Here is a 26528-nt window from a genome sequence, read left to right on the forward strand (position 1 = left end):
TCTGGCAGGACCAAAGCAGATGTTAAAGATTAATGGCTACAAACGAGTAGCTCCAAATGCTATGAAACTAAATCATATACCATTAAAAAATGCTGTAGTATTGCCAGTGTGCTTCTTGGGAAAGAAAAGTAGAAAAGAGAGAAGAATGCCATTTTTAAATGCAAGTTTTGCCTTACCCGCTGGGAGGGATTGAGATTGTCTGTATGATTGGGGAAAAGTTCAAGTGTCAGAGACTGCTGCTTCAATATTCCTGGCAGCAGATCCATGTTGGAGTCGTTTTCTTGGTCAGAGACATTGCTCTCCAGCGAATCAGCTGTAAGCCAGAAGAAGAAAGGTGGGTTTTGTCTTTTCTTCTGCCAAAAAACTTAAGCTGTGACCATACGTAAGGTTTCGAAACTAAAAAAAGCTGTAAGGTTTTTGAAACTAAGCATACATAGGTTTACAGTCAAGTCCACACAGCGTTCAAAAGCAGGAAGAGGATTCAGCAGTGGACAATTGCTAGTTATTCCAGAAACAGATTGCAATTAAAGCACTCCCTATGGATTTAGAAGTGTCCCATCCATTTCCTATGGAATACACTCTCCTCCTTCCAATGGCTATTGTTTCCCCCCGGCCCATTTACTCCAGGGAACTTTTGCACAGTGGTTTTAGTGTGCAAAGGATGTCATGAAAGCTGTTGCTCACCCACACAGCAGTTGTGCACATGCTCCTCCACGTGCTGCAGGAGCATGTCATCAAGACGGGAGAGGGGAAAAAATAAAAAAGTATCCCCAGTTGACGGTGAACCATATGCTGAACCCAACACCCCCGAGGTAACAGCAATACTTCTGGGCAAGCCTTCACATATATTGAGGCTTACACTGAGGGAAAGGGGCGCAGAACAAACAGCACCTCAGGAAGGAGTCTAACGATTAGGATGTTGTAGTTTAAACATCAGTAGCTTTCTGACAAGGATCTCGTTAGACGCACTACTAGGTAGCTTATTTAGGTTCTGCTGCGGAAAAAGCTCTCTAACCAAAACTGTTGTTTTTGTAAACAGCGCGTACAAAGTGATCTTACTTAGGGACTCCACTGGTGACGGGACAACAAAAGCTATTTCTGTCAGGGCATCCGCATAATACAGCACCTTCTTCTGCCCATTGAAGATACTTGCCCCAACATCTTCTGAAATAATTAGGTCATCTGAAATGGACATAAAAGGAAACTTGAGACAAAAGAAAGCTCTACCTCTTTATACACTGCCTCAGGAGAAGGCTTTCAAATACAATGAGAAGAAACAATGCAACTCCCACTTTAAAATGTGATGATTTCACAGTCAAATCTCAAGGCCAACAACCATCCTCAAATAAACTTTTTCGTTATCTTGAAGGAAATGGCGTTTTGGGTTGGGAGAAGATTCATTTTGAACATATTTCCGTTGTGCTGCGTTACCCTAATTCCCTCAGACCGAGCTGTCTAGCAAGCACATCAGACACAAGAATTCATCCAGCAGCTATTCCTAGCCGTTCCCTCTCACTGACATCATTCAGTTAGTCATTAAATTTCCAAAGGATTCTAACATTTATAACTTCAGCCTGATACTATTCTACAATTCAAGCCAGTTTCTACAGACTCTCCTCTGTCTTTTCTTCTGCCAAGGAGAGTCAGAAAAAGGCTCTCTTGAACCAACCCAATGCAAGAAAGCTCCTCGTTCTCAACCCCCATTTATCCCCTCATCACAGCCGGCCAGTACGTCAGGCCTTCACGGTACAGAGAGAAAACAATTCTTTGGTGGTAAGTTGGCTGTAAGTAAATTACAACCAACCCCCGCTTTTTCCTTCCCCATACGGCCTCTGGAAAGACTAGCAAGGACTTTAAGCTGAATTGTTTCTCGGATCCAGTTTACAGAAGGGTTCCTGGGATGGCTGGCTCAGCAAAGCCAACGGAGCAGTGAAAATCAGCATGGTGACAGAGAGGTGGCCAGAGGCACACAGGAGCCTCCGAGCCATGCTTCACCATCAGGGAAGTGTTCCTGCATCTCCAGTCCACAGCTCTCAGGGAGCAGCACCACAACCCAAGTCCAATTGTTTAAGAACTTCTTTGCTTTTAGGGGTGTGCAGGGAAACAAAATGCGCATGTGCCTGTGAATTTATTTTAATCACATCTCACTGGAAGCTATTCTAGAACCACTTTGGATTGGTTGGAAAAGACCTTTAAGTCCAACATTAACCTAATATCGCCAAGTCCACCACTAAACCATATCCTTCAGCGCCACATCTACACCTCTTTTAAACACCTCCAGGGTTGGTGCCTCAACCACTTCCCTGGGCAGCCTGTTCCAATGCTTGACAACCCTTTCTGTGAAGAAATTTTTCCTAATATCCAGTCTAAACCTCCCCTGGTGCAACTTGAGGCCGTTTCCTCTTGTCCCATTGCCTGTTACCTGGGACAAGAGGCCGACCCCCGCCTCTCTACCCCCTCCTTTCAGGGAGCTGTAGAGAGCAGCAAGGTCTCCCCTCAGCCTCCGTGTCTCCAGGCTGAACACCCCCAGCCCCCTCAGCCGCTCCTCACAAGACTTGTGCTCCAGACCCCTCACCAGCTCCGTTGCCCTTCTCTGGACACACTCCAGCACCTCAAGGTCTTTCTTGTGGTGAGGGGCCCAAAACTGGACACGTATTTAAGGTGGGGCCTCACCAGTGCCCCGTACAGCAGGACGATCACCACCCCATTCCTGATGGCCGCTATTCCTGATACAGGCCAGGATGCGAGACTCCTAATGGGTTTTTCATTATCGGAGCCATTCACAAAGAGCAAGTATATTTAACAAAATAAATAGCTTTAGTCACAGCAAAGACTGGAGGAGAAAACAAAGTAATCAATCTTTCTGACTTGATCCAAGTCTACTTTAAATCTACTGCTTCAGGTTTTTAGCCACTGCTTGCTAAAGGCACAACTCAACTTAGGGATTTTTCCAGCAGCAGAACTAGATTAGAAGTAGCCTGCCCTCCCTCCATCCCATCCTGGAATGCTTTCTCTGTTCCTTCTTTCCCCAATTTGTTGAATTCATCCAACTACTTGGTGGTCTGCGATCTAATGCAAATGGCTGAAAAAAATCCTAGCTAAAAAGCCTACAGCAAAACAGGTTACCTCACTAATTCAGGGCACTGCGTTCCGCACAGCCGTACTGACAAAGCCAGCCGCAAAGGGAAGGGAGAGGGCTCTGCCTCTGAGAAAAGCACAGTCTCACTGTCCCCAAAGGAAAATCAAACCAAGACCTGCCCATTTTGTAACCTCTCCTGACTTGTTCAGAGAAAGCCATGCCTCTGGTCTCTCAGCCTCTCCCAAATATTTCAAGCCTTCTAGCATTTGCAGTTTTATTCTACAAATGAATAGAGATGCCTCCAGTTGGCCGCAGTTACAGGTGAAGAGCGTTTCTAAGGCAGTGAAAGGGAAGCGGAGCAAGAGCGCTGCTTAAGCAACCGCAGCGGCAATGGTGTTGCGCCTGACGCAAATGCCAGATCAAAGGTGTGGAACAAGCTGGACCAGCACGTTCAATGCCTTTGTGTCGCCCACAGCAGAAGGCTGCGGCTCTGAAAAATCACCAAGAAAAGGTCTGGCCCTTGGAGCAGCGACCACGAACCACACTGAAAACAACCCAGACGCTACCAGAATGCCAAGTAATCTGATTAAGTTGTTCAAGGTAGAAACTAACCCGACCTTCAGTTTGCCACCCTGGGATAGCAATTCACTATCCTGAGGATCATTTTGGTTGACAGAATGGGGAGAGGGTGGTACATGACGAGCCCAGAGGAGGAGCTGCTCGACTGGAAAAAAGCAGAGTGAATTAAGCAGGACAGACGAGCTGTGTGTGGGCTCCAACCCCCGTGACCTACAAACAGCAGCTTGTTTTCATTACTTCCTACCAAGCATGATTACAAGGCTAACTTATTAGTGAACATCCCATTTTAATCTACTCGCAGAACACTAAAAATTGCACGGTATTTCAAGCCTATTTGCCAATACGCAGCACAATCTGTATCTGATTTCACCTGAATACTGGTTTTGGATAATACATTAAAGACTTGTCAAGTCTGCTAAAAATACAGCACAGAGGTAATTCTTGCCGAGGCTACTTCCTCCCAACAACATACAGACATTAGTTTTGCTCACTTTGACTTGAAGCTTAATCTAATTATTTACACATTCCTTTCTAGTAAACATCAGCATTTATGCAAGAAAATATGAAAGTGCTCAGATAAGTATCCAAGAGTAACAAATTTTAAAATAATTGTCTTCTAAAGGAGCCTGATTTAACATTACACCATTTACTGTGTCTTACCTTGTTCAGATCCCTCTTCATCACTGCAGCTATTGATCGGCCAGCTTGTTGAGACATGGCCAGTCCACCCAGGGTGCTTCCCCACGTCAACAGACCAGCCAAGAGACAACAAGAACTCCAGGAAGTGTGGCTGAACAATACTGGAAGACTCCATGTTCTTCAGGATCTGAAACAACCAGCAGCACCGTGGTAGGTACAGGAGACTCCAGGAAGCAGCTCTCTCCCTTCCCACTTTTTTTTTTTTTTAACTAAAATTATGTCACTAACATGGTTTTGACCAAATATAGCTATTCAGCAAGCCTGGAACTCCAGACTTTCTATATAGACACTACTCCCTGCTGCCCAGTATCCTCCCATCCTGCTTAGCAATGTCCCAGCCCATCAACTTGTCTTTCTGCTATCATTGCCAAAACCTGTAAAATAGTTAATCAAACTGCTAGAAATGGCAACGTCGAGATTTATCCCCTCCCCAGGGATAAGACCCAGAACTGCTCAGCACAGAATCTGCGTTAGCACCAAATGTAACATAAGAATTTTCTGGACAATTTTCACTACTGAACTCAGGTGAAATTTTAGGAGAAAGGTATTTTATCACTACTCACCTGTATGTGACATACAGCGATTTAGAGGGCAGGCCTCACCGTTAAATTATGAAACAGATTTTGCAAAACAGTTTTCAGCAGGATTGAGCATGCTCTTTAATCAAATGTCACACTGTACTATTCACTGTAAACCTTAATCCTCCTTTTATAAAGATCTGGGATGTTTCCACATCCAAAGGCAATTTTTCTCCCACTGTGACCAAGTGAAAGGTGAGACCTCCACCAAACAGCACACAGGGAGACAGGGATGATTTGTGATTTGGTCTACCAGAACCACTGGGATTTGTGGACCAGATAACGCTACGCAGTGCCTCCATCCTCTCTGGGTCACATGAGACTTTGTTCTGCGGCAGGAGCATCTTTGATTTTGGTTTGTGTGGGGGCAGTACACTGGGACACGGGCACCAGTGGAGCAGAAACTGCAGGGACAGGGACAAGCGCCGGAAGGAAAGCTTCCAGACAAGAGGCTCCTCATATTCGCACAGTCCTGGCACCCCATCCTAATGCCTCACACAATATTCAGCAGCCACTAGACACACTGCATTGAAATATTACTATCATTCTCATTACTGAGCACGCCGAAGTCACAGCTATGCTTCAGAACGAATCGGGAAAAGCGCAGTTTAGAACACAATTTCAGAAAACAGGCAAGCTCAGGCTTTACACAACTATATTGTTTTATATCTGAGCCCATACAAAAAGAGAATTTACAGTAAAGCAAGGACAAGGGGGTATTTTCAAAAGACATTTAATGATGTGAAGTATAACAGTGCAAAAAGCGTGTGGGCAGCTTCATTACCCTGTACAAATAAATGCCATGAGAGTCTTCTCACCTGTAAAAGCCTACCCCCACGGAAAAATATTTGGGCCTAATGCAATAACCAGCAGGGAAGATGCTGCGCAGCATCAGACAACACAAAGCTGACACCCCTCCTTGTGAAAGGACAGCAGGTCACCTCTCGGAACCGAATGTCGCCCTGAGCCGAAGTGGCATGAACTCACACACACAGAGATGGCTGAGCAGGACCAGGCAGCCAGCCCTGCTCCAAGCAGAACGTGTCACAACTTGGCTTTGGTCTCCCTCTCGATTGTTAATATTGAAAACGAAACAGGACACGAAACATCCACAGGGATGAGTATGTTATTCATTTGACTGCCTCTGCAACTTTGTACAACCTGAAAAGCTTAGGAATCACAGCAAGATGTCTGGCAACCTTGAAGCAGGAGTGGCATCTTTATATTGTGTCTAAATAAGTCCAGAATTTCCCAGATACAAGATTTTCTTAAACCTACATGGCAAAACCTATGCTAATTGGTGAAGGCCGGCAAGTTCTGCAGGACTACGGAATCTCATCTGTCTAAATCCATAAGAGCATATAAGCATCAGACAGGAAAAGCCCATTCTGCTAGCTCAGCACAAGCACATCTCGGGTGGACGACAGACCTCGTGTACCCTGTCTCGCAGCTGACTTTGGAGACGGAAAGACTGTATACTGGCTACTCTGAACTTCAACTTGAAAACTCACAAACAGCACAATCCTGGTTTCAAGGATTAGTGTACTCCACACAGAAGCAGAAAGTGCTACAGTGTTCTGGCAACTGTACGTTCACAGTGACATGAGGAAGTGGCACAACAACCTGTTAGAGAGCTACACTTCTACTCTTCGCTATGAGAATTATGAATGGAACGAGAAGAAGATACTACAGAAACAACCTTTTCTAATGAGCCCATAAGCCGCCTTAGCGAGTTTCTAGGTCACAGTCTAAAGAAGTCACGATTTAGATTTGCACAAATGAACCTGATTAACCTAATCGCATTTGAATGTAAATAGTATAACGTAATGACTTACAAAGCAGTAATTCTTTTTACCTGCAGAAAGTTTTTCACTCCTTTAATGTTTTCACTCTAATGTGGCAACATTAGAATCAAACCAAACTACCTGGACATTGCACATTGCTGGAACAAACTGCAACCTTCCCTGCAAGCTCAGCCAAGAAATACGCAATGCTTTTCTGATACGAATCTTTGAACTCTACACATAGGGACAAGAAGGACAGAATAGATAATAAAATTAAATCTATATATATATAAAATACACATAAAAAAGATGTTACAACAATCCTAAATGTGGGTAACGTAGTTCAACCTACAGATGAAGAGAGCACGCAGGGACTTGTTATAGTTCACACCGTAAATAAACAGAGCCCAGAACCCCTGTTCCTGACACTCCACTCTCGTCATTAGCAGCGACGCTTTATTCCCTTGAGAATCACTAGAAACAAGACAGTATAGGCTAGCTGGCACTCTACACTTTCACTTACCTCCTGGCTTGTTTTCTGGCCTGCCTTCATGTAGAAAATGAAAACAGTATCAAAAGGACGAGACGGTAGCAAATCCAAGTAGCCAAGGTCATCAAAAAACCCAGGAAGAGCAGAGTCAAGTGCAATCAGGTGAGGAGGTAGACGACTGTTAGCAGGTTCCTATCCAAAAACAGAGTTCGACAGCTTAAAAAACCACCTTTCCTAAACGATAAGGTCTTTATGGCTTCAGTAGTAATCCATTAAAATATAAAAAGACAATTTCCCTTTTCTCCTAAGAGCAAAATCATGCCCAAATTTCTGATGCAACATAATCCTGTTACTGTGAGTAACTGCAAGCATAACAGTTTGACAATCTGTTGCATTCTACTCTCCTCATTAAATAAAAATGGTATTTTGCCAGCGAAACGAACATAACATTTTGCTCAAAAAGAGTGCTAGCTACCACAAGAAACGCAGTAGATGCTTTCAAAATATCACAACTATATACATATGTGTAGTTTCATATTTAACTCATATACCAATAGTACGCAAAGTACCAAGTACTTTTAGACATAATTTTCGCAAAAGCTCCATCGTCTACTTCTGTTGAGGGTTTTCTGGAAGGAAATGCAACAAATAAAAGGGAGGATCCACAGGTAAGAGGCAGAACTTCAAATTAAGAATTTGGTTCGTTCCTATAAACCGTTGTTATTTCAACTTCAAAAAGAAAGCTCTACAGCCCGTATGTACTCCCAAGTCTTTATGTATGGCTCAACTATTTCAGCACAACCATCCCTGGAGCAGAACTTCCCAGGCAGTCACATTTCAGAGACTCTTAAAGTATCACCCCAAAACCTAGTTCAAGCTGAGGGGATGATTTTTAAGTATGAGCATGTGAACGTGAGAGCTTATGTACCCACTGCAAAAATAAAGATAGAGCCATCTATTCAGAGCACGGCCAACTTGAGGGATGGCCTTTCACGACCCCCTGCTCTCCATCCTGGAAGACTGGAATCCATCACCTTATTTGATTAGACTACAGCTTAACAGTAGTTGGAATTACACAGAAGATCTTCCACGAACAAAATTTAGTTTTCTTCTTTTGCCAAGCCAGGCCACACGGGTACATTTGCACAACACTAAGAAGTATCAGGTCACCTTCAATGCCTCTAGGGAGAGAAACCCGAAGTGGGAGAGGAACAGGCGTGCTGTCTGGAACTCCTGTGCTGGTGGTGGAGGCTTACACTCCGTGATGGGATCAGGAAAGCTCTTCTTCCGCCACTCCTCTTCACTTTTCTGATCTATGGAAGTCTCGAAAATTATCTGCTGGGACATGCCATTCCTCAGCTTCTCGTGTCGCTCTTCGAGCTGAAAAACATTGCGTGAAATGCTGATTCCACCAAGATCACCAAGATCCACTAAGAAAACAGCTCCATCATTTAGGAAAGCTCTAAGTCACAGGTACAGCAGCAGCTGCAACTCCACCGCTAGGACGTTTACTAAAGCACTATCAGTAAGACCTTGCAGCATTACACAGAGAACACCTGAACAGCCTGTTTGCATGGGAGAGCTGCTGCAAATTTATGTATCCAGTATCAGCTACAGCTTCTCCCTTTTAAGTGAGCAGAAACTAAAACACATTTGGCACTGTGAAACTTTAAAGTATTTTTGAGACACGTTGCCCCCTCCTCCCCCAGGAGGTCTCAAAAAGCCCCTTGCATTTGCTCAAAAGCAACAAAATTCAAGTCATTGCTTTCTGGCAATAGCAGGGTACTAGGAGCTGTACTAAAACATGTTGTGCAGTGCCTCCCAAAAAACACATCCAAGGCACTGCCTCCTTCCTGAGAAAACACACATATTTCATTAGTTTGCAGAGGTTATTATTCCATTAATATGAAATCAGTCAAGCTAAAGAGTGTAACTATTTACAGTAAGACATCAGTGTCTGATTCACGAACAAAAAACCCAAGAAAAAAAAAAATTATGTCAGAGACTAAGAGCTACTTACTTCCTCATTGACAATTTCATGCAAATCAGGAATGCTCAAGTCAGCTTTCACAAATGGGATCTTGTCCACTTCTTCAGGAAAAGGGCGGTGCTTCACACTGTATTTCAATCCAACGTCATTTTTAGGAGCTGGTCGAGGTTCTGGCACAAAAGTCTGACAAAAAAGGGGGACAGGTTTTACATTCATAGCATCCTACCACTAGACAATACTTCATTACAATAGTTGGAAAACGTTCCCTCCTCCCTCACCACCAGATGTACACTCATCCATTAGTGAGAGGTATTATTAAAAAACACTCAGTATATACTTTAAACTAATAGAATTGTATTAAAAATGCAGCTGTACATTTTGAGAGAGACACAGTTCTGCCCATTTTGGTGGCTACGCTCCTGGAGCCTACGAAGCCTGCTTACCATCTAACCTCTACGCAGTTGCAAATCACAATAAAAATGGCAAGCTTCCATGGCAACATCTTATTTTCAGCCCATTCTCACTGTATTAAGCAAAAGCTAAACTGGTTGAGAAGCCTCCATTTTAACCCTGCTGACTACGACGATCCCAAGTCAAGCCGAGGAGCCCTGACGAGAAGAGCAGCAATGCTGTGGGGCAGGAGTGAGCGGCACTGCCCGCCTATCAAAAGGGCTTGCGTAGTGCATCACAGTGCAATTTTGACATTATTACTACTATATGTTCTAACCCGTATGTAATTCAAAACTTGGAAGTTACCGACGAAAGAAACAAAACACCTAGATGCAAGTTCACAGGCGCATAAGGTCCCAGCAAGCAAGACCTTTAATCACATCTCGAGTGCTGCTTTATAAATTTATTTACTACCTACTATGCTTCAAAAGGGAAAAAACTGTTAACATTAAAGTTATAGAATGCCTTTAAGTTGGAAAAGCGCCCTTAAAACTGGGAAGGAGGTCAGCAGCCAGGACGTGACTTCTCCTTTGGTGTGGGAGGTAGCACGCTTGGACTGACACTATCCAGCAAACCGGCTCGGCTTCGGTGACAGCGCAGCTCCCACGGCATTGCACCGAGGGTCCGCCCAAAGGCTGCTTCGCAGAGACCAGGTTCGTCTGCATGTGAACATGACGGCTGAGACTGACAGGCCCCCATTTCAGCTACATTATTATTTCCTTTACTGAGGGGCATGTGAAGAGTTGGTAGATTTGGAGAAGTTCACAGACAGAAATCCCGGTAACAGCAGGACGTGTGCCACTAGACAACCGCAGTAAGAGATTTTATCGTAAAATGAGATTGGGACATTTCTCCTCCACTATGCCTCTTCCAGAGCCATTACAGAGTTCAACTAGATAGTTTGGGTTTTTTTCCACAGCAGGTTTACTGCTATCTTTGCAACATTGGGTTTTGTAGCTTGAATAGCTGCTCTCTCTGCAGCGTCTCTTTCTACACCTTCAGACTTCGCTACCTCTGCTGCAAGGGCTTTGCCTGACGTCCTGACACTCATGCCTACACACTAAATACACTGTCCATTGCCCATCAGCTCAGAAGACGCTTTCAGAATACAAAAAAAAAAAATAAAATTAAAAAAAAGAATATCCCCTCCCCCTAAACAAGTCTAGAAGGCAACAGCACTTTCACAGCCTGTATTTAATATTAATCACAAGTCGTAAAGAGTCACCAGAGATGTGTCACATTACCTACAGCTAAAGGCCCCGTGGCTCAGCCTTAATGTATAATCACCAGCTCTGTGGGGCTGTCTCACATTAGTGGAATTTCTGCTGAACATCTCTAAGTTAAAGATTTCTTTATGGGCTTTGATAGAGACCTTTTGATTTGCTTTAGCTCCTCTTGGTAAAAGACAGAGTTGCTGGGCCCATGCAAATCTTCCAGATGTCCCACGGATCAAAACCGTGACAGAGGGGAAAGAGTCATCTGCAAAGCACACGGGTTAAGAGAATAATACATCATCATAAATTAAAAACAGTTCACTGTGCAATAATTTAAGCAAAGAGAAACACAGGCATGATGACAGAGGTTTTGTTTTCAAGGTTAACTCCTCCCTGACCCTGAAGACAATTCCCGGTGAGAAGCAAGCAATCCTGCTCTCTGCAGCCGGCAAGTACTAGTCTACTTTGTAGCTGCCAGCTCAGTTTCATCATTAACAGTAGCTGTCATCCAAATTCATGCAGACCACCGTTTCTCTCCAAGTTGTCTCCAGGAAATGAAAAAAGATTGTCCAGCCACTGCCTGCTTAAGGTAAGACAAATGATCATATGGAGACACAGTTTCCATGATATTCCATGACCTTCTGTAAAGGTCCCACACAAATAGCAACAATAAGAACAGTGGAAGAACAAGAGATAATGGTCAAACTAAGACGGGGGAAGATGCTGACTTCACATCGCCGAAAATTTTTCACCCACCACAAGGCACAGGGACACAGAGAAGTTGTCCTCATCAGTTTTCAAGACCTACTTGGACAATGTCAGGTTGCATTGTCCTGGTTTGAATTCAGTCTTGAACTTGTTTAGAGCAGGAGGTTAGACTGCAGGTTCCTGAGGCGCCTTTCAACTCGCACGATGATGGGTTTAACATTGCAGGGATTTCAGTCTTCCTTTGAGACTTAAAAGGCCACTGACATTAACCACCTTAGAAGAGGGATCATCATACCTCTACAGGTTTTCTTTTAAAAATTATTTATATTTATCTTTCTTGCACGTAAAGCACAAATTGATACCATCAGGTAACCAGCAGATATCTATTCCGCCCCCAGTATTTCCTGGGAAGTAGAGGGTGCAGCACAGCTCCACAAGCACACATATAGACAAACCAAACCAGCTCCCCACAACCGGTGGGGAGGCAGCGATCTGCCTCAGAAGTGATCTGCCGTACTTGTGCATTACTGCAATTCAGCTTGTAACTCAAGGGGGATTTGCAAGCAAGTTATGCACAGCAAGAAAAGACAATCTAATTTGAGATTCTAATAGCTTTACAGGATTCCTCGGTAATACATTTAGCAGAGGCAGAGTAAGGATGCGAACTGCTCAGCCATTCTCGCGTGCTCATAAGCCATTCTAGTCAGGAACACGCTTGCTCAAACACAGACTGGGGGTGGATGTGCAGCAATGGCTCCCAGCATCAGCACTTTCTGCAACATCTATTTAGTGATTCCCAACGAGGTTGGAGCACTCTGGGCCACAACTCGAAAGAGAAACTCCTCTTAGCCAGTTCATGAAGCTCTGTGCAACCTCTGTTTTCAAGTCTAGTATCTAGACTCCATCCTGCCCACAGATGAGGAAAACGCACCTGTGGCAGAGCAGCAGATCTACCACACATGAGTCTTAAACTGAGGTAGCACTTAAGAGAATTTTCATCTACCCTGTTAGTAACACTATGATTCGTGCAGACTTACATGGGGATCAGTTATTCAGTTCAAAGCATCGTGTAATTTAATACCAGATTTTTTTTAATATAGATTCTTGTTGGTCAAAGCATATGAGGCTGAAACGAGTTAGATCCAGCTGTGAAAGCCAGTACCCTGTGACAGATCTCCTTTACATTGATAGGACAGGATGGTACACGGGAAAGTTGTAAGAGTTCCTAAGCAGCCAAATACATTTGAGCTGAAAGCACCCACAGAAACATTTAGTAACACAAGACCTAAAGCAAGCAAAAGCTTGTGCTATGCGCAAGCATAAACGCGTCACATCAAGCGTCTGCTGAGCACTTATGCCTATCCAGATATTTTAATTTTTCTATGAACAAGGATGTTTTCAAAGTGTAACGCTATTGCTTTTGTCCATCGCCAATAATTTAGACGGCAGTCAGCCGCAAGTGTCTGATCTAACTGGGTGAAAGACACAGACAACTGCAGGAACAATTTGGATGGGCTTGTACGTGTTAGGCTATCGGTGGTATTACCGTTATTCCCACCACTTCACCCCAGAACTCCCTGCTCAACCACACCCCCACAGAACAGGTAAGCCCCTGAAATGTGAGAGAGACACTTGATGAAGCACCGTTGTTTTGCAGCTCCATACAGAGAGTTACAACCAGGGGAAGAAGGAAGTGGGAAGTATGAACTTACTCTGTTCATTCCCTAGAGGCTGCTCCAACATCGCCAGGATGACACTATTATCCAAAACGAAGTAACGGAAGCTATGCTTGTTTATGGTAGGTAGACGAGAATATTTAATTAATGTGGTTTCATTCACCAAGCTGCAAGGAGAAGCAGGGCCACTGGGAGAAGGAAACGCTCCAAGTAACTGCATGATACTGCAAGCGAGAAAAAAGTTAGGAGTTATGACAGATTAAGATGACGAACTGTTTCACCTAAGCACAGACCTTCACTCATATTCTTCATTTGTATCTTGGCACAGCAGTTACCCTGCCAGGGCAAGCCTGCACTCTCCCATCAGCTCGTTTTAAAACAGAACCAGTAACTTCAGAGAAACATACGTGAAAACCTACAAAGAAGGGTACTCTGCCTACAGAATGAGTTTCTTTATAACCTCGGTTATAAAGATACTAAGATATGCTTTAAAGCACAAAAATCTACACCTTTCCACTGCTTTTTTAATGTTCATTCTTACAAGAAGATTATGGATGACCGGAGATAATCATCCATACTTTAGGCCACTCTTATATCAACAAGCAAGGCAGACGTGGTAGACACACTAATTATGATTGTCTTTGCTTTCTTCAAGTCCAGATTACATTAAGGTAAAACCCTTTAAGAAAGGTGCAGGATCACGCAAGCGTGACTATCATAGATGGTAGCCTTCCCTGGGAGCAAAAAAGAAAGCAGCAAAGCATTTTTATCCCACCCATCCTCAATCTGTCCTGTCTACCGTCACGCCGTTCATCCAGTAACACGCTGCTTTTCAGCTTCCCTGGAGCAAGTCTCAATTTTCCTCTCTGCTTCTCCTCCCCAACTCACACGTTATCTGTTACTGCATTTCCAGCAGAACCTCTCAAACATATTAAGCAAGGCCAATGCTGTGGGCAGAATGACATCCCATCCTGCACCAGCTTACGTCTCCTGCATGTGCCATCCCCTGCTGCGTTACACATCAGACAGAGTCTATCAGTTTCCCAATCAGTGTGGGGCTGGCATAGCTTGTAAGGCTGAGGATAAGAAGGAGGTGGAACGGAAAGACAGGATCAGTAGGTCAAGTGGGAGATAGAGGGAACTGCTGTCTGCAGAAAAGGACTGGCTGAGAACAGAACACCGGGGGCTACCAGAGGGCTTGGGTTTTGCTCTCCAAGGAAGAGGACAGGCAGGAGGGAAGGACAGCAATCATGAGGATCTTTTTTCCTTTTGAACACCTGTAATGGGAGGGGGGAGACAGCTAAGGCAGAGCACAGGACAACCCTGCCCACAGGGCAAAACAGAGGGAGCTTCTGGATGACTTTTCAAATGCTCTTGCTACATCACAGAGATCTCACCAGCTGGGAGCTCCTAATTAAAACACTCTCAGACAAGGCAATGCTAGACAGTAAACATGCCCTGACAAATTACGTACCACGTTAGTGTAGCTTCAGCAGCGTCCTTCACTCTCATGGATGCAGGGTTAGGCTCCTTATCTCCTTTGTACTTGACTTCTTGTTCACTGTTTTTGGATTTACTTCCCGAAATGCCGAGCTCCACAATCTCCAGTACCTCTTTTAAACAATCCTAAAACACAAGAGGAGCCACCTTAAAAGCCGAAGCACTCTGATACACATCTCCAAGACCTCAATGAAACAGTGATATACCATCAATTAAAATAAGGTACTGCTGGTAACATGAAGATTATTCTAACAGTGTTGAAATAAGATCACCTTTGCTATAGGAACGATATTTTCTCCATCTATAGATGTTTACTTATGTTTGTATTCTGATGGTAGAAAGTGCTCTGAATGAATATATACACACAATGTATTCCATTACGTATGGACAAAATTGCCAAGAGGACTACTAAGAGTTCAATTGAAAAATGTGAACATATTTAAAGAGATAATAAATGCATTTCTGAGATTCTCTGCAGAACTTTTAATTAAGTTCTAAGCACATTAAGAATTAATTCATCTGGAAAATTGCAAGAAATCCTTTTCCAAATCTTTCAATTGCCAACTACTGCAATTGTGAATCTATTACGGAAGAGGCCAATGCTCAGAGAACCACAGGTATGACTCACAAGTATTGCTTGTTACAAAATCATTTGCTGAAAATATTTGGATTGCTACAACAGAAGTTCAAATCTCATGGCTTGAGCTATAGAATAGCAAGGAAAGCACTCTCACGGATAAATAACTGGCTAAAATCTGAACACAAGTAAGTTTTTACCACCAGAGACCAGGCAGGGTTCTATGTCTTGCCCTGTGTCCTTCCTTATATTCACAACTGATGTAGAAAAAGAGGTGATGAAGAAGAGTCAAGTTTTCTGACAGAGCGCAATTAACCAGCACTGGGATGCAAGGACTGGCCACGAAGAATTACAGTAGGAGTTTACAGTGTTGGCTAGCAAAATAGCAGATGAAATTCAAAGTAAATGTAAGACGAGGCACCTGGAAAATTGCAATTCTAATACTTGCAATGGAAGATTGTGACTATCTGACTACCATGACTCAGGAATGTGCTACTCAGTGTCCTGTATATACTACACGCAGTATGCAATGCTATCTCAATACACAGTAATAATTACAATAAAAAAAAAACCTAATGAAAGGAAATAAAGCATTATGCAACCAAACCAACCCATGCTGTGCCACATCCAGGGAAACCATCCTGTCTTAGTCACCTACTGCCACGCGCGGGACCCCAGAGTGCGTGCAGAAGATATCTTTAAATAAAGTCCTGTTGGGTTTTCAATTTTCATTTTTAAAAATATACATTTTCTTCTATATGCTACAGAATATATAAACAAACATAAAGATACATAGAATATACGTTCTATCTAGAACTACAATAAAATATTATAGAACACATATTAATACAGATTATATATAAAAATATAGAAACATCACCGAGCTGTCTCTGCAAGGAGATCAACAATGAAAATGTGCACTCTATTTTTTTTTTTAACTTTTTTTTTTCTTTTTTTAAAAACCCAGGAGGCCAGAGGGCTGTTGGAAACATGCATCTTTCATTTCCTGCTCTTCTCAAGCTTCCCAAGCACATTCCACCTTGGATTGAGCTATGCCTTGCTCAGTTTCCAGTAAACTGGTTTCTTGGTGAAAGAAACTACGATTATCAAAATGCCAGCATCAAGGGAATTCTGTTAAGCCTAGAAGATGCTTTAGTCAGGTATTATTATGAGATATTAGAAGAGACATGGCTTTTAGCGAAGTTTATCTGCAGCAGGTGCCTATGCTATATATGCACCATTAATTCCCATATTTCTCTTTTCACCTTCTGTTTTTTCCAGGTTTTCTTTTCTCCTCTCTTGTTCCAGTTTCACAAAGCAACAAGAAAGATCAAAACATTCTTAGAAATATGAAAGGCAATTTTAAAGCCAAAAACATTCTTGGTGAATAAAGAGCGGGAATCAAAATTCAAAACTACTTCACATGGAAACTAGCTTTGAAAATCCCAGTATACTTTTGAAAACTAAGAAAACGACGTTATTTTAAAGTATCAGGAACAGAGAGGTCGGGCACGAAAGGCATCACAATTTGGAGTGCTCAAAATACATACGCCAGAGGCTCCTACCTTCTCATCCAGCATGTCAGGGTGCTCCGTGAGCCAGACGCAGAGGCACTGGAAAGCTGCCACTATCATGGAGTGCAGGTCGCGGGAGTGGAGCGGGGCTGGGCGGCTGCACTGGTACACGATGTAGCTGCACACCGAACTGATAGCTCTCTTCCGATCAGAAGAATCGACCGTCACTTTCACCTGCGTAAAGCAAGCAGGAGAGGATGAGAATTCCTCCACAAAAATCTTTTGGACAAGAAATAACTTTTAAAAGCATTTTTAAGTGCAGTTTTAAAAAACAGGAATAAATAGTTGAGCTCTTCTATGATTACAGCTTAAAAGCTGTGGGTAAAAATATTTAAGAGTGATGGATATTGAAACTTAGAGGAAAGAAATGCTGCACTGAGGTGCCACCACATCGCACAGCTTGGTTTCCAAGAACAAGAGTGGTACCAATATGGTTTGATAAGAAACTAATTGCAAGCTGAATAAATTACTATTTGAAACTTATTTTCAACAAATTCTTCTCTCCTTCAGCCATAGCAACCCATTCTGCATCTCTGAGAACCCACTCACTGACAAGTCTCCCTTCCAGAGCTTCGTTCTGCTCACATAACTTTCCACCAGGCATATTTTATCAGCACAGTAACTTTCACCCGTGAAAAAGGGACACACGGATACACATCCTCAGACTAGCAGACTGGCAAAAAGCCCCGTAACCCCTCCCTCCAAAACTCACTCCCAAAATCCCCAGCTTCTCTCCCAACTCAGGGCGTCAGGGAGCAAGGCTCCAGACAGGAGGGTTACTGAAGAGCCTTGTACGTTGAAGCACAAGGATCTACATTATAAAAGTAACTAAAGAACTGAATTTCTCTTTTCTTCCCAACCTGTGACATGGCATGGGTACAGTCAGTTAAAGCTGGATTTAGTGTTGGAATGGAGTGCTGGAATGGAAGGACACAGGCTCTTCAGGAAGGACAGGCAGGGGAGAGGAGGAGGGGGTGTCACCCCCTATGTCAGTGACCAGCTGGAGTGCATGGAGCTCTGCTCGGGGATGGATAAGGAGCCGACCAAGAGCTTATGGTTCAGGATTAAAGGGAGGGCAGGGACGGGTGATATTACAGTGAGGGTCTGCTACGGGCCACCCAACCAGGAAGACCAAGTGGATGAGGCCCTCCGTAGATAGACAGGAGCAGCCTGACGTTCACAAGCCCTGGTCCTCATGGGGGACTTCAACCACCCCGATATCTGTTGGAGGGACAATACAGCAGGGCATAAGCAATCCAGGAAGTTCCTGGAGGTTCCTTCCAAGCTCGGGAGTGATATATCCCAATCAAGGGGAAGTCAAGCAAAAGGGCCAGGAGGCCTGCATGGGTGAACAAGTTGCTCCTAGTGAAACTTGTACTCAAAAAGGAAGCCTAGAGAGGGTGGAAGCAAGGACAGGTAGCCTGGGAGGAATACGGAGAAACTGTCCAAGCAGGCAGGGGTCAGGTTAGGAACGCTAAGGCCCAGATAGAGTTAAATCTGGCCAGGGATGTCAAGGGCAACAAGAAAAGCTTCTGTAGGTTTGCTGATGATAAAAGGAAGACTAGGGAAAAGGTGGGCCCTCTCTCGAATTAAACAGGAAACCTGGTCACCCGGAATATGGAGAAGGCTGAGGTACTCAATGACTTTTTTGCCTCAGTATTCACTGGCGAGGGCTCGAGCCAGACTGCGCAAGTCGCAGAAGTCAAAGGCAGGGACTGGGAGAATGAGGAACTGCCCACTGTAGGAGAAGACCAGGTTCGAGACCATCTGAGGAACCTGAAGGCACAGAAGTCCATGGGACCTGATGAGACTCATCCACAGGTCCTGAGCGAACTGGTGGACGAAGTTGCTAAGCTACTAGCCATCATATTTGAGAAGTTGTGGGAGTCTGGTGAAGTTCCTGCTGACTGGAAAAGGGGAAACATAACCCCCATTTTCAAAAAGGGAATAAAAAAAGAAGACCCGGGGAACTACAGGCCAGTCAGTGGGTCCAGAGGAGGCCACGAAGATGATCAGAGGGCTGCAGCACCTCTCCTACAAAGACAGGCTGAGAGAGTTGGGGTTGTTCAAGAGGAGCTTATGAAAGCAGGTTGGTGAACCAGCACTCTTGCATGAAACAGGATTTTTGAATTTACCAAGTCCCACTATTAACCTGATGCTGAACAGACACAAGAGAGGGCAGTCCCTGTCCTGTGAAGGCCTTTGGGAATTGTCACATCCGAAGGCACAAGAAGAAACGGGTTCTCTGGTCTGCAGTTCTGTAGTAAGAGCTGATCTCTTTCTACTGTGTTTGTTACTAAGGGGAAAGATATCCAAGATACACCAGAGGAAGAATTACTTCAATTGCATGAAAATTATACAAAGATTTCAATATTTAAAATTAACCTGGGTAGGCATTTGAAAAGATAATATATTTTCACATTCCCATCTCATTGCAAGTCAAGAAAAAAACCCAAACAAACCACCCTGGCTTAACCACACAAGCTGCAGGAACCCCTGGTTCTGTATGACGATCTGTAAGACCCAATAACCACACATTAATTCATTGCAGAACACTTTGAAATGCATCCTTCAGCTTATATAGTAACAAAAGAAGCACCCAGCCCAACGTGGCTCAGTGCTGACTCTGTGCTCTTAAAATTGCCTTAGATGCACATTTTTTCAGAGAGATCTGCCTGGTTCCCAGGGGAATACCGAGAGGAAATGCTGAATTGTCAACGCCAGGTCATCATGGCTGCTGTAAATACACTGTACTTTTCCTTAACAGATGTCATGAAGTCCAGCTTGGGGACACGAGCCCTCAAGCAGAAAAAGGCATTTTACTTTTCAACAAAAAAAGCCCCCCCACACCTAGTAGCTTTAGTTCAGTTATTTGCTGTTGGATCAAGGAACCGTGTGCAGATAAAGCTCTGAAGAAGTTGACACCTTCGTATTACAAAATGGCTATAATTTTCTCATCTCAGAAAACTACTTCCAAGATGCGATGGAAGGGGAAAAGCAGAGACAACACCTGCAAGAAAGGGCAATTAAGTTGTTTAATACCCTGGCATATTTGCAATCTGCCAACGAACAGCAACAAAACCTCCTGTTTCTAAGTCTGGGTACACAGGGAACGGACGGTGAACAGGCCACCCAGCCCAGCAAAGCTATGATAAACGGTTCACAGTGGGATTGAAAACTAGGCCCAAGCCCATACACTGCCGCTGGAGGCTTAGCGGCAAGTTTTTCCTCAACTCTGCAACCTAGTATGGCAGATGCATCCCCTCTAGTGTAAGAAACAAAACAAAACCAAAAACCAGACACACATGGGAATCCGTGAGAAAGGTCAGGAGCCATCCAGCTAGCTCAAGAAAACCAGGCAGCATCATCCAGTAGAGCCACGTGTATCTGAACAAGCCGCCCCTAGCTTCGCTTTCAGCCAACCCCCGTTCACATGCCACAACATCATTTGAGCCACAGACCATTTACATGAGAAGACGACAAAATACAAAAGGAGCACTGATCCTTCTCGTGTCCAAACGGAACACTTGCTGACAAACTCACAGACATCTGTTTGGTGGCACGACTGTCACCTAAACAGGACTATAATCACCCTTTGAGGCCAGAGCACACAAAACTTCACCTCTCACCTTTGCCAGTCCAGACAGAAGCTCCAGTGCAGCCAGAGAGATACTCATGTCCTGCCTCCACTGTGAGTTGAGTCTTTGGGTTACCAGGTGAATGCTGCGTATCAGTAGTCCAGCCGCTGTATCTGTATTAAGAGCTAGGATATAACCCCAATACCACATACCACAGGGAGGGAAAATAACTAAGCATTAGTGACGATAAGCAAAGCACAGGCACAAGCCAAAGCAGCCACAATACACACAGAAAATAAGATTATACACAACCCAAAATCTAGAAATTTGGTTGGTCACTTTTGCACAGGCTTACTCCCTTATATATACACACCACCAGACATTAAGCAAATACATCAGACTAGCTTATCTCAATTTTTTTTGTTATTTTTTAAAAAAATACATTTTGGATAACCCCAGCACTCTGCTGCATTTGAGCAGCAGAACAGCTAGCTTCAGGTTTTGCTATCGTTTGCTGTTGTATTTAAATTGCTGTGATGTCTTGTAGAGTCAGAAAAATTTAGGCATTGGTAATGTATATTAGACATCAGCACTTGTATGTTTAGGCGTCAGTAGTGAACAAAGAGAGCATGTGTAACTTCAGATGTCTACGCCAGAAGTTACCCATTCTTTCTATACCTAGTGTTTATCGAAAGTTGTACTAGTTAGATAAATGTAGATAAAGAAAGAATCAGTCCCGGATAAAAAAAGATGCAATTATTTCTAGACCTTTAAGTTCCCTGAACCTCTAGCTCAAAATTAAAAATAGAAAATGTTTTTAGTATCAGTTGTTCTCATTCTAAATATTAGGAACATAAATACTTGTTAAAACTGAAGTAGACAAATTAAATGCAGACACAAAAACTGCTAAATGACCAGTTACAAAGAGATATGAGAACGATGACAGCTAAGGTATATCCTTCCTAAAGTTAAAATCATCATATTCAACACTCAAGAGCTAAGTACACTGTTACACCAGTACCAGGGTTCAAGTGTTTGCTAAGTTAAACAGTAAAAATAGACCATTGTGTTTTCAATTTTCTCGTTTGAAGCATCCAGCCGAAACACAGAAATTCTTTTCATAAATTTCTTACCACCTTACCTTGTGTGCACAGAAAATTCAAGAAATCCAATGAAATGAATACAGTGCAAAAATGTCTTTCAATTTACGTCATGTTTGAAAAGACTCAGTAAGTCAAATAGTTAGAAGATTTTTTTTTCAACCTTACAAATGTATATTTTTACAAGCACTTGCCAATGAAAACCCATACGAATTAAACACACAATTCAAATAGTGTGCTGAAAATTAGCACTTCAATAATTTCAAAGAAACAAATCCTGTAGGGAAAGCACCAACACGTTTATATGAATCCCTAGAATACAGTAAAGTCTTTCCTTCTTCTCCTTATTTATAGAACTACAGAAAAAAAAAACATTTTTGGTTGGCAAGAACAGAGTTGTCAACCTAGGCTACAATACGATGAAGGTGATCTGTTCTCACATCGACTTGGTCAACATCAGTTAAACTGAGGAAGACCAATGGAACAAATGAAATTCCAGGATCTCGACGTTCAGCCAGATTACCACACACAGATTTAGAAGAACATAGATTTTTATTACCAAGATTAAAAAAAATGCACGGTACAAGACATAGCAAACGGAAGTTAATTACTAAATTCTCTTGTTACAACAAATGACGCGTCAAAAGCATTCTGCTTACTTGCTCTAGAAAAACATGAGTCCCTCAAATGCTCTTTAAATACAGTTTAAGAAAAGGTGCTGCAAAAGTCAGGTAAGCGTTTAGAGAGCTACAAAAACGAATGAAGCAATTAATTTACACTTGGTGTACGTTTATCCAATTATTGTTCATGAAAACTGAGTGCCTTGAAAACATAAGCTAAAGTAAAGCAGTTTGCAACACCTTTTTCATGAGCTCTTACATTCTTATTTTTAACGTGTTAACAGAGTCCTTCAGTAGGATTAGAAACCAGCCACCTAAAGGGCGCACATGAGCACAAAGTGGCAATAAACAAAGGGGCTGTCCACCGGGGCTCAAAACGCCCGTGCGCATTAAAGTATTAGCCAGAGCTAGGAACCGAAAAGACCAAAACACATCACCCTGGCGTATAATGACAGTTTTTTCAAAAGAGCTATCCTTACCATAATCCCTCAGAAGGGCCTGTGCTGGTCTCTCACTGTCTGGCGTTGTGGGCTCCGTACTGCCTCCGCTCGCAGTGCTAATGCCACTGTTAGTACGACTGTGGCTTTTGAAGAGGTTGTTTTCCCCACCGTTCTGCAAATTGAAAGTCAGTTTTGAGTGATGAGAAGATTTTTCTGAGGAGAGTTCCCTACACCAGAGGATGCTCTCAGATACAATGGAGAAAAAAAGATGATCAAATCTCAAGATGCTAACCGAGCACCTTACAATAGCAGATAAAATGAGTAATACATTCTTTCTGAAGTGGTAACTCCATAAACAAAACATACTTACCGTTTCCATCTGACAGCCAATGGCTTCTAACAGTGCCGAATCTTGAACAATATTTAACATTGCACCTGAAGAATCAGATACAAGAGAGTAACTAAAGACCGCGGTAAAATATTCACTGCTAAAATTTACAAAGAAGCACTGAAGGTCTAACATACAGTATCGCCATCCTGTTTTTTAAAATCTCTTTTTACAAGAGTTTTACAAAACACAGGACTTGCTTCAGGCTGAGCCATTTGAAGCAGATGAGAGCTGAGAGACAGAGTGCTTTCAGCTATTTTAAAAATGCTTCGAACGCAAGTTTTTCAAATTCCTCAGTTTGGAAGGATTTTGGTTTCACAGAATCGTTCCTTGTCTCTCATCAGATTAACCTCAGTTTTTAAACGAGCACATATTTAAGGCTATCTACTGATTCTGTGAATAAAACAGCTGCATTTGTTAAAAACAGAGAGCTAAACCAAGTCGTGTAGCCCAAAGCCACCTCACGGGTTACGCAGTGCTGGCCTTGGCTGTGCCCTTGCCTGGCACAAAGAGGCTCCCTTCCCCAGTTTGACAATTAGGAGGCACTAACAACCAGTACGTACAGCAACCTGCTGGAAGATAAAGTGAATGGTGTCCGCTCCATTCAGCAACCCCTAAGACATCAGCTCAAGGGACGACACTTGTCCTCACACTGATCAGTGACCAGTGAAATGAACCCCCAAACCACTGTAACACACGGAGCTTTATTTTTATAAGGAGATTTCTGCCCTTGCCTCATCAAAAAATAAAAAAACCCCAAACCCAAAACGCACTCAAATCAAATCAAGGCTAATAATTGCATCGTTGATAATCTGTGGGCTAAAACATAAAACCAGTTTCCTAAATCAGGAGGGCAGTGCCCAATCTAAGGTGCAATACACTGAAATTCTCTCCACCTGGAAGCGATCCCCAGCCTCCCGCTTTCTGTGCTTTGTTTTCCCTCAGTGCCCAAAATACTGTACTGAAAAAGCCAAAGCTCTAAGCGCAGGGGTAGCCGCCCCTACCGCACCCAAACTAGCCAGCAGGTAGTTCTCTCTTCTGTCTGCGGAGAGATAACTACACACGAGCGTAAGACACTGTTACATTAAAACTGCGGATGCATTCCGGGTGCCTTGGCGTGAACAGCCCGCTCCTGCTTGGCAACATCACCCCCAGGCGATGAAAGAAACCGTAAGGACAGGGGCCTGCAACAGGCTGACACGGACATCAGCGGCATCAGTTTTAGGAGGAGGTGGATTGGTATGGACTATCACGGAAACAGTAATGGTAAGAACCGTTCAAGGCAGAGCATCTACCCAGCCAGATGCAAACACCAGCCTGCAGTGGAGGGCTACGGAACGCAAGGGCAGGATTGAACGGATCACCCTGCAGTTCTGGAGGTGGTGCAACCCACTTCACCAGGATCGGTTCCAAATCATTCTTTCAAACTATTCTCCTCTAGTCTTCCGCTAGTGAAGGAACTATTTCAACCACTGCGCGGAAACTTCCCAAAGGTCTTTGCAGACTGGATTTGTTTCCCTTCACTTCGTTGCTCGTGCCATTTTCTTGCCCTCCCCTGTTAATCAGGCAGGTTCTGTCTCCCAGAACAAGGCAGACACCTCCCACCACAGTGCAAGTCTGTCTCCGTTCTAAACAGACAAAAGGAAAGCGGTACCGTAATTAGTGAAGGACAAGAACACCATAATGTGGACAAAGGCACTTCTGAAGAGAGATAAATACGGAAGGGGGAAGAACAAGAGGCAGGTACATTTTTACTTGTCTGAAAATATATTTAACTTGACGGATTATGCACTATGTAAGTTTTCAGCTTCTGGTTACTTTCTGAGTATTCAAAATAACGTTAATACATGTTACCTCAAAGATCAGTTTGTTGCCAAACTATGATGAATCTCCAGACTCTATTCCAAAGCTGCTGTCTGAGGATTGCCAGTGCTAAACAAGTGCCACCTGTATCTTGCAGTGCTGGGCCACCAGTCCCTCAGTATTCCAATTTGTTTCTAGGCTTAATCATGCCAAAACCTAAAATGTTCCCTGTAGCCCGTTAGTCAAGAATCCTTCCCAATACTAAAACAACATTTTTTTTCTGTTTCCATTCCTAGTTATGACGGACTTTTCCTGATAGAATGTGCTCTACTTCCACCTCTACTTTTCAAGCGTTATTCCACATTTGTAAAAAGATAGAGGTTACTTTAACAAAAACGTGAGGCTTTTCAAGATGTTTTCATAGTATGAGGGAGATTATACAGCTATACCTGCCAGGAACTTAATCTTTTTTCCTGCAAAGCAACACACTATTAACACCACATATTATTCCAGGACAGATTAAGGCAGACACTCCTATAACACAATTGATAAATAAAAAAGTTGAAATAACCTAGTATCATTTGAGTGTTGTTGGGATCTGTTTCTGTTTGCAAAGCTCCTATCAGTATATTCACAAGCCTCAGCTTCAAGGAAAGGAAGGTTACTGGCTTGTCATATGTTGAGCTGTCGTCGTTGCTGAATTTCCCTTCCAGGACAACCTGAAGGAAAAATACATTTATTTCAGTATCAATTAGAGATCACACCAGCGTGGTATTGATTTCAGAAGTCAATATCCCCAGCACAGTTACTGACAACGTGCAATACAGTCTTACTCTCACAGACTTGCTCTAAGAGTTTCAGTGCTAAAGAGAACACCAAACACAACCCACGAGTCACCCACATCCCACGCCAGAACCACCGGGAAAACCGAAACAGAAACGCAAACCAAAGCAGTAAGTTTACTACCTCAGACTTTATGGTTCCAAAATGATGAGGGAGAGGCAGCAGAGACAGCAAGATGTTAATTGAAGCTCTTCTTAGCTCTGTGGGGTTTACATAGATTTTAAACTTTGAGAGTTCTCTGCAAATCAAAGCATCGTACAGTTAATCAACTTTTCAGGGGAATTTGGAGCCAAATTTAATTAAGTTAAAATTAAACATACAGCCACCTAGTGGTCTTAAATAATTTGCAGTATACAATGTAGCTGGTTTTTTTTTTCTATGCTCCAGATTTTTTTTACTTTTTTTTTTTTTTTTTTTTTTTTTTTTTAACGGCAGCAATAACACAATGAATTCACGCAGGAATCACTTTCCAAGGATTCTGTACCCCCTGTATAAAAGCAATGAGCTGATGCCAGTATTCCTCATACGCTGCATTTTCAAAGCAGGAAGTTTCGGTCGTGAGCCTCTACTGTCTCATTCCAACTCAAAACCACCCAGGACTATCACGGAGCCGCAGAAGATGCTCGCGCCCGTATTGCATAAAGCATGAGCTACTTTGCGAATAGATCAACAATTTTTGGGAGCCACCAGCAAATTCTTCTACTTTTAAGACCTATCCAAAAGAAGGAGTGGCTCAGATTTAAGCCCAGAAGATAAATAATATTTTATGCGTAACTTCAAAATGAAATGTCGTACCAAGACATTACACGTATGCTAAAGGCGGTCTGCACAGAGTGGTATTAAGTGCCTTAAATTACT

At 43.1% G+C, this 26528-nt stretch overlaps 1 protein-coding gene across 4 annotated transcripts in view; it reads right to left on the reverse strand.

The window, feature by feature from the left end:
* RALGAPB (Ral GTPase activating protein non-catalytic subunit beta) overlaps window positions 1-26528 on the reverse strand; it is a 68614-nt gene that overhangs the window by 10991 nt on the left and 31095 nt on the right. For 2 of the 4 annotated variants that reach the window (XM_063349775.1, XM_063349773.1), the window contains 15 exons: window positions 25794-25908; window positions 25399-25546; window positions 23007-23071; window positions 22676-22808; window positions 20528-20649; window positions 16890-17072; window positions 14722-14873; window positions 13284-13471; window positions 11022-11128; window positions 9230-9382; window positions 8380-8589; window positions 7243-7401; window positions 4319-4484; window positions 1060-1182; window positions 177-313 (listed from right to left, as the gene is read on the reverse strand). In XM_063349775.1, the coding sequence (XP_063205845.1) occupies window positions 177-313; window positions 1060-1182; window positions 4319-4484; window positions 7243-7401; window positions 8380-8589; window positions 9230-9382; window positions 11022-11128; window positions 13284-13471; window positions 14722-14873; window positions 16890-17072; window positions 20528-20649; window positions 22676-22808; window positions 23007-23071; window positions 25399-25546; window positions 25794-25908 (2161 nt within the window). Of the gene's footprint in view, window positions 1-176; window positions 314-1059; window positions 1183-4318; window positions 4485-7242; window positions 7402-8379; window positions 8590-9229; window positions 9383-11021; window positions 11129-13283; window positions 13472-14721; window positions 14874-16889; window positions 17073-20527; window positions 20662-22675; window positions 22809-23006; window positions 23072-25398; window positions 25547-25793; window positions 25909-26528 lie in introns of all 4 variants that reach the window. The other 2 variants (XM_063349772.1, XM_063349774.1) reach the window with 1 other exon arrangement.

This window comes from Chroicocephalus ridibundus, chromosome 12 (genome assembly GCF_963924245.1).
Source record: "Chroicocephalus ridibundus chromosome 12, bChrRid1.1, whole genome shotgun sequence".
Classification (NCBI taxonomy): Eukaryota; Metazoa; Chordata; class Aves; order Charadriiformes; family Laridae; genus Chroicocephalus; species Chroicocephalus ridibundus.